Source organism: Colobus angolensis, unplaced genomic scaffold, assembly GCF_000951035.1.
Source record: "Colobus angolensis palliatus isolate OR3802 unplaced genomic scaffold, Cang.pa_1.0 Scaffold319, whole genome shotgun sequence".
In the NCBI taxonomy this organism is placed as follows: domain Eukaryota; kingdom Metazoa; phylum Chordata; class Mammalia; order Primates; family Cercopithecidae; genus Colobus; species Colobus angolensis.
The window spans coordinates 1,102,200-1,117,035 of record NW_012116477.1 but is presented as its reverse complement, the minus strand read 5'-3'; the positions used below and the strand labels follow the sequence as shown (position 1 = coordinate 1,117,035).

Genomic DNA, 14,836 nt, shown 5'->3' with positions numbered 1-14,836 from the left:
TCACACTACTCACAATGACACACAACTTAAAACTTAGGAATTGTTTATTTCTGGAACTTTCCATTTCATATTTTTAGACTATAGTTGACCATGGGTAACTGAACCTGCAGGCAAGTGGGGATTATCATATTGCTGTTTTAAGCCACTAAATGTAGGGTAATCTGTTATGAAGCAACACGTAGTTAATATCCCACCCTAACATTACTGTGGGTCCTTTGTGAACTTCTCAATGTCCCTCTCGTCACACCCCAGCCCTAACCTCTAAGTCCTGGGGTAGAGAGCTGGGAGCTGGAAGCCAGGCAGCCTGGAGTGAGTTCCAGCCCCTCCAATTCCAGCGGTGTGAACTGGGACAGGTTTCCCAGCCCCCTCAATTCCAGCAGTGTGAACTGGGATGGTTTCCCAGCCCCCCCAATTCCAGCGGTGTGAACTGGGACAGGTTTCCCAGCCCCCTCAATTCCAGCTGTATGAACTGGGACAGGTTTCCCAGCCCCCTCAATTCCAGCTGTATGAACTGGGACAGGTTTCCCAGCCCCCTCAATTCCAGCGGTGTGAACTGGGACAGGTTTCCCAGCCCCCCCAATTCCAGCGGTGTGAACTGGGACAGGTTTCCCAGCCCCCTCAATTCCAGCTGTGTGAACTGGGACAGGTTTCCCAGCCCCCTCAATTCCAGCTGTGTGAACTGGGACAGGTTTCCCAGCCCCCTCAATTCCAGCTGTGTGAACTGGGATGGTTTCTGAGCCTCCTTCCACTTCAATTTTCTCCTCTGCCAAACATCAGTCCTAATGGTACCTACCTCACATGGTTATGTATTAAATGAGTTACTTTATGCAAATCACTTAGAACAGCCTCTGGCACACAATAAGCCCCATTTAAATGTTATCTGGGCAGGGTAATCCCAACACTATGGGAGGCCAAGGTGGACGGATCGCCTGAGGTCAGGAGTTCCAGACAAGCCTTGCCAACATGGCAAAACCCCGTCTCTACTAATAATACAAAAAATTAGCCAGGCGTGGTGGCGTATGCCTTTATCCCAGCTACTCGGGAGGCTGAGGCAAGAGAATTGCTTGAACCTGGGAGGCGGAGATTGCAGTGAGCTGAGATGGTACCGCTGTACTCCAGCCTGGGTGACAGAGTGAAACTGTGTCTCAAAAAATAAATAGTTACCTGTCATTCCTGTCATTCTTCTTACTACTACTGCTGCTAGTGGCTATTACCATTTCTACTACTACCCCAGAGGTGCCCATGGCACTAAAGCTACATAGTAAATGATCAAGGAGAAGAGTGGTGAAAAGCTAGGAAGGTGAGAAAAAGATTTGAGTTTTTTATTTTAAGTATCTTATTTGATAACTTCCCTAACATTAAAAAAAAAAAAAAGACAACTGGCAATCACTGCTGAATCCTGCTTACTTTGGCACTGACTGTGAGTCTACCGTGTGCCAGGCAGGAAAGCTAGGCAGAGGAGACATGGGAGGACCAAAAGGATTCTGGCCCCTGTTCTCACCCGCAGGGAGAAAAGACAGGTGGTGACAAGCAAATCTGCAGGAAATCAAGAATTTCAGTGTGACGAATGCTATGGAAGAAGAAGGAGATGCTGTAAGAGGTGGTCGGAAGTCAAGGAACCTGTGAGGCTGAAGGAGAAGTTGACAAGCCAAGCCTCAGTTGAAAATACTCCACCAGCAGGCAGGGGGCAGGGCCACGTGCCCAACAATCTACGTTACCAATTTCTACCTCTCCTAATGCACTCGATTTTTTTTTTATTTCCACAGGTTTTTGGGGAACACGTGGTGTCTGGTTATATAAGTTTTTAAATGGTGATATGTGAGATTTTCACGCACTCATCACCTGAGCAGTATACACTGAACCCAACTTGTAGTTTTTTATCGCTCACCCTCCTCCCACCCTTTCAGCCCCCCTGACTCCCCAAGTCCATTGTATTATTCTTATGCCTCTGCATCCTCATAACTTAGCTCCCTCTTATAAGTGAAAACATATGACATCTGGCTTTCCACTCCTGAGTTACTTCACTTAGATAATAGTCCCCCATCCCATCCAGTTTGCTGCGAATGCCACTAATGCATTCCTTTTTATGGCAGAGTAGCACTTCATCATATTCATATATATATATATGTGAATATATATATATTTTTTCCCCCATGAGGCATGAAACACTTAGGTAGATCAGGGTGGAGAGGATTCCCATTTGTTAAGAAAAAAAAGAAAAGAAAAAAGTCCAGAAAAGATGAAAGAGCCTTATTCTAAAGATTCTTAAGATTTGAAGCAGAGTTTTCTCCAACCAAGCTAAATAATGTGAAGAACCACCCCATTTCAAAATAGGTGTGGGACTGAACCAAGTAATTTGTATTTTTAAAGCTCCCTTGGAAAAATCAGATGATCATGCAGACTTCAGAACAACCAGACCAAGTGGCATACCAGATTTTCCATGCTCCCCAGGATGGAAAGTGTGGTCTCCATGGGTAAAGAGAGAAAATAGAGGGATGGGCACAGTGGCTCACACCCGTAATTCCAACACTTTGGGAGTCCCAGGCAGGAGAATCACTTGAGGCCAGGAGTTTGAGACCAGCCTGAGCAACACAGTGAAACCCTGTTATCTATTAAAAAATTAGTCAGCCATGGTTTTGCAAGCCTGTAGTCCTAGCTACTTGGGAGGCTAAGGTGGGAGGATTCTTATGAATAAATTCTTTTCATAAGAATTTAAAAATTAAAAAATTTTAAAAGAGCAAATAGAAAAACAACCTATCAAATCAAATCAGACTGTTCAGACTGGCAAAATTTTGTAATGCGCCCAGCCACAAGGTATTCTTTTGGAGTGATGAAAATGTTTTGAAACATGAGGGAAGTGGTGGCTGAGCAACACTGTGAATGGACAAAATGCCACTGCATTTTTCACTTTAAAATGATATTATGTGAATTTCACCTCAATAAAAAAATCCATATGTAATATTAAACAAAAGAGAATGAGAGATGTACTACCAAGAAATCCCCAATGGACGTTCTCTTTAACTTTCACTCCGGAGCCAGGGACACCGAAAGCTGATCAGAGTTATGGGGTGTGTCCAGTCAATGAAGTAATTTCCTTTCTGCTTAGGGAATTATATTCCCTGGTTAGTCTGGGTGACAGATACCACAGTAAAGAAGGTTAGAAAGAATGTCAACCCACAAGGACACAGGCAGCACACCTGGGGTTCTTAACCACTTTAAGCCATGAATAAAAATGACTCACCCGCACGATGATGCCCATACGTTTGCTTTCGTAGGTGAAAGGGAAGATCTGCAGGATGGTGAAGTTCAGGATCTGGTCGCCAGGGGTCCTCAGCTGCATGGAAGACTGGTCTCGGCCCACCAGGGTTAAGCCCACACTTTCCGTCCACTGTACCAGGGCCACCTAAACATAACACAGGGTTGAAGGTCAGATGCACAGCCGAGAATCCGGGTGCACAGGCTGTGTTGTGAACACAAAGGCGGAAGGGGGCTCAGAGACAGGCGAATCACAGTAGCCACTGCCCTTGGGGACGCCGAGTGCTAGCCCATGACAGTGTCTGTTCCGCTGGGTCTGTGAGGGCTCTCACACTGAAAGCTGCCCCCTCTATAAGGCACAATTCATCTTTTCTAGGTTCAAAGCAGGCTGCACACCAGAGGCATGGCGGAAAGAGATGGCACAGGATTGAGAGTGACTGAGACCGGGCACAGTGGCTCAGGCCTGGAATCCCAGCACTTTGGGAGGCTGAGGTGGGTGGATCACCTGAGGTCAGGAGTTCCAGACCAGCCTGGCCAATATGGTGAAACCCTGTCTCTACTAAAAATACAAAAATTAGCCAAGCGTGGTGGCACGTGCCTGTGATCCCAGCTACTCAGGAGGCTGAGGCAGGAGAATCGCTTGAACCCAAGAGGCAGAGATGCAGTGAGCTGAGATCACACCATCGCACTCCAGCCTGGGTGACATAGTGAGACTCTGTCCCCGTCCCCCCTCCCCCCGAAAAAAAGAGCAATTTGACACAATTATGGATCACTCCTGGAAGACTCTGCAACAAGTTAAACAACAAAAAAGGAAGAGAATGCTGACTGACACAGCCCTTCACCTTCAGACTCTCCTTTCAGTCTCATGCACTGCACTGGGGGAGCGTCTTCAGTGGTTCTCAACTGGGCGATTCTGTCCCCCAGGGGACCTGTGGCAACATCTGGAGGAATTTGTACTTGTCACAACTGGAGGAGGTAATGCTGGTATCCCGTGGGCAGAGGCCAGAGATGCTACGAAACACCCCGTAATGCACAGGACAGACCCCACCAGGAATGATCTGGCCCCAAATGTCAACAGTGCTGAGGTGGAGAACACAGGTCACAGAGAAGAGCAAACCGAGGCTCCGAGCAGTTAATGAAGTTGCCCCAGGTGACAGCGCTGGCATGTGGCAAAGCTAAGCCAGGCTGGCACCTAGATCCTCCTGGTGCAAAGTTCCACAGCACATACTCTTCCCTTTCAGGAGACATCACACAGGTGTCGAGTCAGAACCTTCTCATGGCCTCAGTCAGACGTGCTCAGCTTAAGGTCAAAGGCATGAGGGTTGCAAACTCCAAGACAGGGGCCAGAGTGGTGATGCAAATAGCAAAGAGGGCTGAGTGGGGGCTGTGGCAAGCAGGAGCCAGCCCCAGCCAAAGGGGCTGCTGCCACTATACACACAGGTGACGGTTACTGCCCTGCAGGGACGAGGGCCAGGGTGGATGGAGCTTCCAGTTTCTCAAGAAAAAACAGAAATCTAGACTTCTCCCTGAGACGGCCTAACTGTACACAACTGGCCAGGTGCTGTGACTCACACTTTTAATCCCAGCACTTGGGGGTCTGACACAGGAGGATCACTTGAGCCCAGGAGTTTGAGACAAGCTTAGGTAACACGGGCAGACCCCATGTCTAAAAAACTTTTTTTTTAAATTATTAGGGTGGTGGCTCATGCCTGTAATCCCAGAACTTTGGGAAGCTGAGGCAGGCAGATCACCTGAGGTCAGGAGTTCGAGACCAGCCTCGCCAACATGGTGAAATCTAGTCTCTACTAAAAATACAACAATTGGCCGGGGGTGATGGCATGTGCCTGTAATCCCAGCTTCTCAGGAGACTGAGGGAGGAGAATCTCTTGAACCTGGAAGGTAGACGTTGCAGTGAGTAGAGATCGCACCACCGCACTCCAGCCTGGGCAACAGAGTGAGACTGTATCTCAAAAACAAATCATTATTAGGGTGCGGCAGTGCACACCTGTCGTTCCAGTTACTCAAGAGGTTGAGGTGGGAGGGTCATGATCCTGGGAGGTGGAGGCTACAGTGAGCCATAATGGTGCAAGAGTAAGACCCTGTCTCAAAAAAGTAATAATAAAATAAATGTAAGCAACGAATTCTCAGGTTCTAAAAGCTCATGAAGAAAGCATGTCTGCGGATGGATCTAGCCTAGGGTCTCCAGGAATTAAAATGAAATAGAGTGGGAAAGGGAAGAAAATATGGGGAAAGAGGAGAGGCAGGGAGGAGCCGGAGACCCCGCCCCTGCTTGCCCTTCACCCCTGCTGCCACGGGACGGTGGCCCTGATGGGCGTGGGGAGGCGTGAACAGTACGAAGGGCCTGCACGTGCCTGCCGAGCTGGATGACAAGCTCATCACGCTTACTCCGGGACAGCAGAGGCCTGGTGAGCTGCTCTTGGCTGGCAGCTGTGACAGGCTGGGACAGGATCTGCTCCTAGGTCTAGCTGACCTCAGTAAGAGGCGCAAGGGACAGTAGTACCATCCCAGTTCATCAGATGCCCCTTCTTGAATCACAGGTGCCTAAGTCAGGGTGCGTGTCCATCAGTACGTCTTCAGTGGGGGGTCACCCCAACCCACTGTCACCCATTAGAAAGTTGACAGGAGGTGTGGCAGACAGAATAATGGCTTCCAAAGAGGCCCACGTCCTAATCCCCAGAACCGGAGAATGTGACCTGACATGGCAAAAGGAACTTTGCAGATGGGATTCAGTGTAAGGACCTTAATAGGCGGAGCTTATCCCAGACCATCCAGATAGACCCGATAAGTCACATGAGTCCTCAAAAGGGAACTGCTCCTGGTTATGACCAGAGAGAGACTCACGAAAAGAAGAAGGGTCAGAGAGACATGATGATGCAGACTTTGAGAATGAAGGAAGGGGCCATATACCACAGAATGTGGGCAGCATCAAGGGGCTAGAAAAGGCAAAGCAACAGATTCGCCCCTAGAGCCTTAGCAGCAACGCAATGGTCATCAAGCGACCTTGATCCTGTCTCGGTGAGACCCTCATCCCATGTCCACCCCTGATCTATAGAACTGTAAGAAAATCTATTTGTTTCATTTTAAAACAGATGCTGGCCAGTGAGGTGGTTCACGGCTATAATCACAGCACTTTGGGAGGTTAAAGCAGGTGGATCATTTGAGGTCAGGAGTTCGAGACCAATCTGGCCAGCATGGTGAAATCCTATCTCTATTAAAATTACACAAATTAGGTGGATGTGGTGGCAGGCACCTGTAATCCCAGCTACCCGGGAAGCTGACACAGGAGAACTGCTTGAACCCTGGAGGTGATGGTTGCAATGAGCCGAGATCGCACCACTGCACTCCAGCCTGGGCGACACAGTGAGACTCCATCACGAAAACAAAACAAAACAAACAAAACAAAAAACAGATGCACAATAATCTGGTACAGCAATAACAGGAAAGGAATACAGGAGGGCTTCCAATTTCAGTGCCAAACAAGCTGTCACTTTATTCCCAACCAAGTCCAAAGGTACAGTGTCTACAAAAAACCAAGAAAGCAAAGGAAGGCCCTCCCACTTTCCTCTCATAAAGCTTAATCTTTAGAGGGAGAAGGGGAGGCAGCTTTTAGGAGGCAGTTGACAGGGGCTGCGGGTAGGTGAGTAGGTAGGTGATAGGGAGGGGGTACTCGGGAGGCATCACCTCCACTGGAAGTGTTTGGTTATCTTTTTTTTTTTTTTTTGAGATGGAATTTCACTCTTGTTGCCCAGGCTGGAGTGCAATGGCGCGACCTCGGCTCACTGCAACCTCTGCCTCCCGGGTTCAAGTGATTCTCCTTCCTCAGCCTCCCTAGTAACTGGGATTACAGGCGCCTGCCACCACACCCAGCTAATTTTTTGTATTTTTTTTAGTAGAGACGGGGTTTCACTATGTTGGCCAGGCTGGTCTCGAACTCCTGACCTCAGGTGATTCACCCACCTCAGCCTCCCAAAAGTGCTGAGATTACAGGCGTGAGCCACCACGCCCGGTTCTATGTTTGGTTATCTTTAAGCCTAGCGGTAGGTAAGTCTAACTTTCCGCATGCCTTAAATAGTTCATGGTAATTACTTTTTCACTGAGGATGGTGGAAGGTAAAGAGTCCATTTTCAGGGAATCGTGTAGCAGCCCAGCTGCCTCCTGTATGTCTGTTTAATCAGGATTCCTGCTGGGCGCAATTGCTCACACCTATAATCCCAGCACTTTGGCAGGCTGAGGTGGGAGGATCGCTGGAGCCCAGGAGTTCAAGACCAGCCTGGGAAGAAGACCTCGTCTCGACAAAAAATTAAAAAATTAGCCAAGCATGGTGGCACGCACCTGTAGTCCCAGCTACTGGAGAGGCTGAGATGGGAAGACTGATTGAGCCTGGGAGGCAGAGGCTACAGTAAGCTGAGACCATGCCACTGCACTCTAGCCTGGGTGACAGAGTGAGACTCTGTCTCAAAAAAACAAAACAAAACAAAAAACCCCTGGGGCTCCTCTGGAGTTCCCGTTCCTTTTACCAAGACAGCTCTGCAGAAGCCACAAGGCAAAGGTATGCAGCTGTCCACCCCCAGTCCTTTCTTTCTCTGGAACCCCTGGATGTCATCTTGGCAGACCTGCTATACCCTGAAGAAGAGATCAAGCTGGAGCTCAAAACTGGGGTTCCAGTCTCTGCTCTGCCCCCAGCCCCCACAGGCCTCCACAAAATAAAAATCTTGAAGTAGATGACGATTTCTCATTTCTGCTCCAGCTCTGAAAATGTATCTTTATGCATCCTTATTCTACTATGCTCAGATACTGAATTCGGTTTCTGTTGCTTCTATTAACTAAATTTACATTTGCAAGAAATTATTTTTCAAGACTCTACCTTATTTAAGTTCAAGCCTCATGAGTCAGCCAGCACTAACTAGCTTTGAGCTTTGACCAGTGGAAGAAACTGTCATCCTGACCTCTAACTGTCAAAGAAAGGACCAAACAAGTAGTGGGGTTTTCTGGTTTTTGTGTGTGTGTTTTTTTAGTTTTAGTTTTTGGCTACTGGTCTGCCTAAGTCTTTGAAAACTCATTCACTTAGTTATTTGTTTAATTTAATGGCTGTGCTATAGACAATGTTTATGTCCCGTAAAATTCGTATGTTGAAACCTAATCCCCAATGTGCTAGCAGTTGGAGATGGGGCCTTTGGGAGGTGGTTAAGTCATGGGGGTGGGGTTCCTCATGAGTGGATGAGTACCCTGATAAAAGAAACCCCAGAGAGCTCCCTCGCTCCTTCTGCCATGAGAGACGGAGTGAAAAGAGGGCCTTTTATCAGCCAGGAAACAGGCCCTCACCAGACACCAGATCTGCCAGTATGCTGACACAGGACTCCCCAGCCTCCAGGACCAGGAGAAATAACTTCTGTTGTTTACAAGATACCCAGTTGATGGCATTTTGTTGTAGCAGGCCAAACAGACTAAGATGCTCTACCTTTCAATACAGCCCTGTTTTGTCGGCTAACAATTGTCTTCCAAAGTTTAAAATTAACAAATCAGTAATGATTCGCATATATAAAATCATACCAGCCAGGCGCAGTAGCTCATGTCTGTAATCCCAGCACTTTAGGAGGCTGAGGCAGGAGGATCACCTGAGGTCAGGAGTTCAAGACCAGTCTGGTCAACATAGTGAAACCCCATCTCTATAAAAATACAAAAATTAGCCAGGCATGATGGCGGGTGCCTGTAGTCCCAGCTACTCAGGAGGCTGAGGCAGGAGAATCGCTTGAACCTGGGAGGCGGAGGTTGCAGAGAGCAGAGATTGCACCACTGCATTCCATCCTGGGCGACAGAGAAAGACTCTGTCTCAAAAACAAAACAAAACAAGAACGTTCTCAGTCTCTTTGGGAGCTGATTCCAACAGGATCTGAGCCCTGCAGGAAGTCTTCCCTTCTCCCCTTCCACTCTCCTCCACTTTAGCTTAAGTCAGTGTTAATTCAAAGCTACTTGCTGGCCGGGTGCGGTGGCTCAAGCCTGTAATCCCAGCACTTTGGGAGGCCGAGGTGGGTGGATCACGAGGTCAGGAGATTGAGACCATCCTGGCTAACACGGTGAAACCCCGTCTCTACTAAAAATACAAAAAAATTAGCCGGGCGTGGTGGCAGGCGCCTGTAGTCCCAGCTCCTCAGGAGGCTGAGGCAGGAGAATGGCTTGAACCTGGGAGGCGGAGCTTGCAGGGAGCTGAGATTGTGCCACTGCACTCCAGCCGGGGCAACAGAGCGAGACTCTGCCTCAAAAAAAAAAAACAAAAACAAAGCTACTTGCTAACAGGACACATAACATCCCCCAGAGTCCTACTCAGGGAAGACCAGTGTAGAAGTGGGGTACTCACCAACACCTCTCACTTGTGGGCCAAACATCTGGGGAGTGAGCTGAGCTAACTGCATTCCGTCCCAAAATAAAGTGATATACAACAAGGTTACTTAACATTCTGGCAGTTCCGGGCTTCTGTTCAAAGAAATCACTCCTTATCACACAAGATAGAGGATTTCAGGGGCGTGGGTCTCACTGCTGTTAAGAGCCTGATTTAGGGTCTCAATAACTGCAGGTCAGGCCAGCAGCAGAAAACGCAACCTCGTTAAGGTGGATGAATGAACAGATAAATTAGACGCGAACTGGATAAAATGCTGGAAAGGTAGAAAGGGCGGAGAGGGGATCTTGTCTCAGGAGTCTGTTGTGTTTTCTGCTTTGGGTGAAAAGAAGCCAAAGGGGTAGAGCCCACACCTTTCCCTTCCTCAAATGCCCACCTGAGGAACTCATGCCAGAAACCATCCGTGAAAGGGCTTTTTCATAATTTCTTGGTCAGCAATAAACCACCTGTGACAAGTTTTTAAAGTTTTCTCTTTGTACCTGGGATGCTGTGCTTGGGAAATAAGCCAGATCACGCTCAGTAGCCTTGAATTCTTGTCAAAAGCAGGATACACACCAATCATCAGAGCACGTACAATACGAGGCGGGAATGCGACATCTGATAAAAGGGGTTATTTGGTGGCATTCAGTAAGATAAATACTCAGGCTCACAAAGAGTCACCGGTCAGCCCTAATCCAGCCTTTCAAAATTATAAATCTATCCAAAGACACACGGTTTTCTTCACTCAATAAGAAAACACATTCAAATGCACCAGACAGTGGTTACAGATTCAATAGACGACAGGGGTTGGGAGAGGAGCAGACAGGAGTAGGGCAGAGCCATGTGGGGGTCAGAAGAAAACTGAGATAGCAGCTGCCCAGCCTGGCCAACCATTGCCAGGTAGAAGTTGGGCCCACTATTTCCAGACCTGATCTTTCTTGAGAAAAGCTGATTTTTATATAAAATCAAGTGATTTTTAAATACTGCTTCAATTTTTTTTAACACAGCATGAAACAAACAAAGACAGCCTGCTAGGAATCCGCGGAAGAGACAGTTGCATAAAAGGTCACTTCTTGCTGGACGCAGTGGCTCGCACCTGGAATCCCAACACCTTGGGAGGCTGAGGTGGGCGGATCACCTGAGGTCTGGAGTTCAAGACGAGCCTGGCCAACATAGTGAAAATCCATCGCTACTAAAAAAAGTACAAAACATTAGCTGGGCGTGCTGGTGGGCGCCTGGAATCCCAGCTACTCAGGAGGCTGAGGCAGTGGAATTGCTTGAACCCGGGAGGCAGAGGTTGCAGTGAGCTGAGATCATACTACTGCACTCCAGCCCGGGCAACAGAGCAAGACTCTGTCTCAAATAAATAAATAAATAGTCACTTCTTGATCCAAATGTCTTGTACTTGAAATTGAACTTCCTATCACTTGACTCTGATAAAAATAAATACTTAGGAAGAAAAAATAGCATCATCTTCCTAAAATGTGATCATTAAGAAATGACTATTTATGGGCCAGGCACGGTGGCTCACGCCTGTAATCCCAGCACTTTGTGGGGCCAAGGAGGGTGGATCACTTGAGGTCAGGAGTTCAAGACCAGCCTGTCCAACATGGTGAAACCCCGTCTCTACTAAAAATACAAAAAAGTAGCCGGGCATGGTGGCACACGCCTGTAATCCCAGCTACTCGGGAGGCTGAGACAGGAGAATCACTTAAACCCGGGAGGCAGAGGTTGCAGTGAGCTGAGACTGTGGCACTGCACTCCAGCCTGGGCAACAGAGTAAGACTTCACCTCAAAATAAACAAATAAACAAACTAAAAATACAAAATTATCCGGGCATGGTGGCGTGTGCCTGTAGTCCCTGCTACCCTGGAGGCTGAGGCAGGAGAATCGCTGGAACCCAGGAGGCAGAGGTTGCAGTGAGCCAAGATTGCGCCACTGCACTCCAGCCTGGGTGACAGAGCGAGACTCTGCCTCAAAAAAGAAAAAAGAAAAAAAAAAAGTAATGATTATTTATTAACTCCATTCTGAGCCAACACTAATACCACACAGTAAAGAGCTTTTGCCTCGATGGCCCATGGATAAGCTAACACCAAGGGAGGCACATCTGACAGTTTCCTACAGTGTCTGTAAAACACTGTCCAGCCCTGCTCAAACAGCCCCCACTGTCTTCCTCTGAACAACCACAATCCTTCGGTGGTTAATCAATAACACGGATGGAGGAGGTCCCCTACAGTTCCTGACCTCTGTCCTTTGACCTTACCCCTTGGGTCCAAGGTCATGGCAACGTGGTGGTAAAACTCCAGCACCCTCCTAAATCTTTCTGCTTCACACTCCGAGCTCATTCGGGTACACATCTGAATGCTGTCATTGTCTGGACCTGAGGCTAAGGCTCAGACTATGCCCAGGCATTGAGGGGAACTGCATACATCTTATGGTTCACCAAGAATGTGTTCATAAAAAAACAAACTAACCTCGTAGCTGCAGAAGGACCGCAAGATTGCCTGCCCTCTCTGGCGCCACGTACTTGAGCTCCCTGGCAGATTTTACACTCACATTCAGCAACAAGGTTAAGACGACGCAAAAGGAGACAACTAGGACCTTTTACACCCATGGTTACAGATGTGCAGAGAGAACATGGAAGGCAACGCATCGTGGCATGATTTACGATAGCCAAAAGTGGGAAACCTCCTAAATGGTAAGCTTGGGAGACAGAACAAACAATCTGTGGTGTACGTAGGCAGAAGAATATTGTGTAACCATTAAAAATCCTCTTATTGGCCCAGTGCAGTGCTTATGCCTGTAATCCCAGCACTCTGGGAGGCTGAGGCAGGACAATTGCTTGAGTTCTGGAGTTTGAGATTGGCCTGGGCAACATAGCAAGACCCCCATTGCTACAATAAAATAAAAAAATTATCCAGGTCTGGTGGCGTGCACCTCTCATCCCAGCTACTTGGGAGGCTGAGGTGGGAGGACTGCTTGAGGCCAGGAGGTCAAGGCTTCAGTGAGCCAAGATTGCACCACTATATTCCAGCCTGGGCAATACAGCAAGGTCCTATCTCAGAAAAATAAGTAAAACACACTAAAAAAGAAACAAACAAACTCTGTCACTTGCAGCAACATGGATGGAACTGGAAGTTGTTAAGTGAAACATGCTCACTTTAATTTTCCTTTCTAAGGGATGAATCCTAATGAGGTGGGCAGTAAAGGCAAGATACTCAGAGGGTAGGCTGTCAGGGTCTGGTAGAAAAAGGCTTATTTCCACCAAACTCGGAAGCTTCCCCAGATGAGAAATGAGGGAAGGGACCAAAAAAACAAACAAAAAAAAATTCCACGGCACTTGGGAGACGCACAGTGTCTCAATATTACCTCCAAACAGGGTGCCCAAGGGGACTAGAGTGGTTAAAAATACCCAGAGACTCTGGAACTTCATCCAGCATCAGCCCTGAGTCTCCCAAACACGGCCACCTTCACTCTCTGCAGCACTTCAGGAGCTTACAAAGACTTTCAAGCCATCATCCCCCGGGAAGGAAAGTGGTATTGAGGGTTGCAAGTCCAGACTCTAGGCGTGGGCTGTCTGGTTTTAATCTTGCCAGCTATGTGACTGTGGGAACTTTCCTTAGCCAACTTACACTTCATCTGCAAAATGGGCACAATCGTTGTGACTCTATCATAAGAGGGGCTCATAGCCCAGGGCCTGGCACAGAGCAGGTACTCAATAGGTGGTCATTTCTCACTGCCGCCAGTACCACTGTTATCACCGTTACTACCTCATCTTTAGCAAGGACCTGTGAGGTCAGTGGCCCTCGCCTCTCTTTACCTTTGAGGAGGCAGAGGTGCAGCAATGATTTGCTTAAAATCGCACAGCTAGGCTGGATGCGGTAGCTCATGCCTGGAATCCCAGCACTTTGGGAGGCCAAGGCGGGCAGATCACTTGAGATCAGGAGTTTGAGACCAGCCTGGCCAACATGGTGAAACCCCGTCTCTACTAAAAATACAAAATCAGCCAGGCGTGGTGGCGGGCACCTGTAGTCCCAGCTACTCGGGAGGTGAGGCAGGAGAATTGCTTGAACCTAGGAGGTGGAGGTTGAAGTGAGCCAAAATCGCACCACTGCACTCCAGCCTGGGCAGCAGAGCGAGAATCTGTCTCGGAAAAAAAAAAAAAAAAAAAAACACACAGCTGATTGAATTGAAAGTTACAAGTTAAACATGGCCAGCAATTGCACTGCAGAAGCAGGGAAGGCCAATGTGATGCCCTCACCTTTCTTCAAAGTGAGTGGATAGGGTTTTGAAATACAGACATGCATTTATGCCACTGGGAGGCTACAGGAACCCACAGCAGATGTTTCAGTAAAACTCAGCCTCTGCTGGGGTTACAGTGCAATGATATTCCACATCCTGACACACTTGTACAAACTGAGCTACTAAAAGCAAAGTGCAAAGCTGCATCTATAATTTACAGTTGTGCTTTTAAATCAAAAAAAATATTTTAATAGGCTGGGCGCAGTGACTCATGCCTGTACTCCCAGCACTTTGGGAAATGGGCATCTTTTCCCATAAGAGGGGCTATAAGCCCCTCTTATGATATAGTCACAACGATTGTGCCCATTTTGCAGATGTAGATGTAGGCCGAGGTGGGTGGGTCACAAGGTCAAGAGTTTGAGACCAGCCTGGCCAATATGGTGAAACCCCACCTCTACTAAAAATACAAAAATTAGCTGGGTATGGTGGCATGCACCTATAGTCCCAGCTGCTCGGGAGGCCAAGGCAGGAGAATCACTTGAACCCAGGAGGCGGAGGTTGCAGTGAGCCGAGATCGCGCCACTGCACTCCAGTCTAGGGAACAAGAGCTAAACTCCATCTCAAAAAAAAAAAAAAATATATATATATATATACACACACATACATATATACATATGTATATAATTTTTTTAATGAAGGGTGTGGGTCATTCTAATATATGCAAATAATTATCTCTGCAAGGATACTCAGATATTAGTAACAGTGGGTGCCTCAGAGGAAGGAGCCTGGGAGAACGGAAGTCAGGGAAGGAGAGAGACGGGCTTCTCACTCTGTGCCACGAGCATGTGCTAGCCACGCAGACACTCTGCATGTTACCTCGAACTGCTGATGCATTGCTCTGGAATTATTCAGCTACTCAAGGCAGGGTGAAATACGGCAAGCAGC

The 14,836-nt window shown here is 47.8% G+C and overlaps 1 protein-coding gene across 1 annotated transcript in view; it reads right to left on the bottom strand.

Annotated features, from left to right (window-relative positions):
• The window catches only part of ATP9A (ATPase, class II, type 9A), a 174,603-nt gene that overhangs the window by 39,114 nt on the left and 120,653 nt on the right, over window positions 1-14,836 (bottom strand). The window contains exon 14 of the mRNA XM_011951371.1: window positions 3,242-3,403. Within this exon, the coding sequence (XP_011806761.1) occupies window positions 3,242-3,403 (162 nt within the window). The remainder of the gene's footprint in view (window positions 1-3,241; window positions 3,404-14,836) is intronic.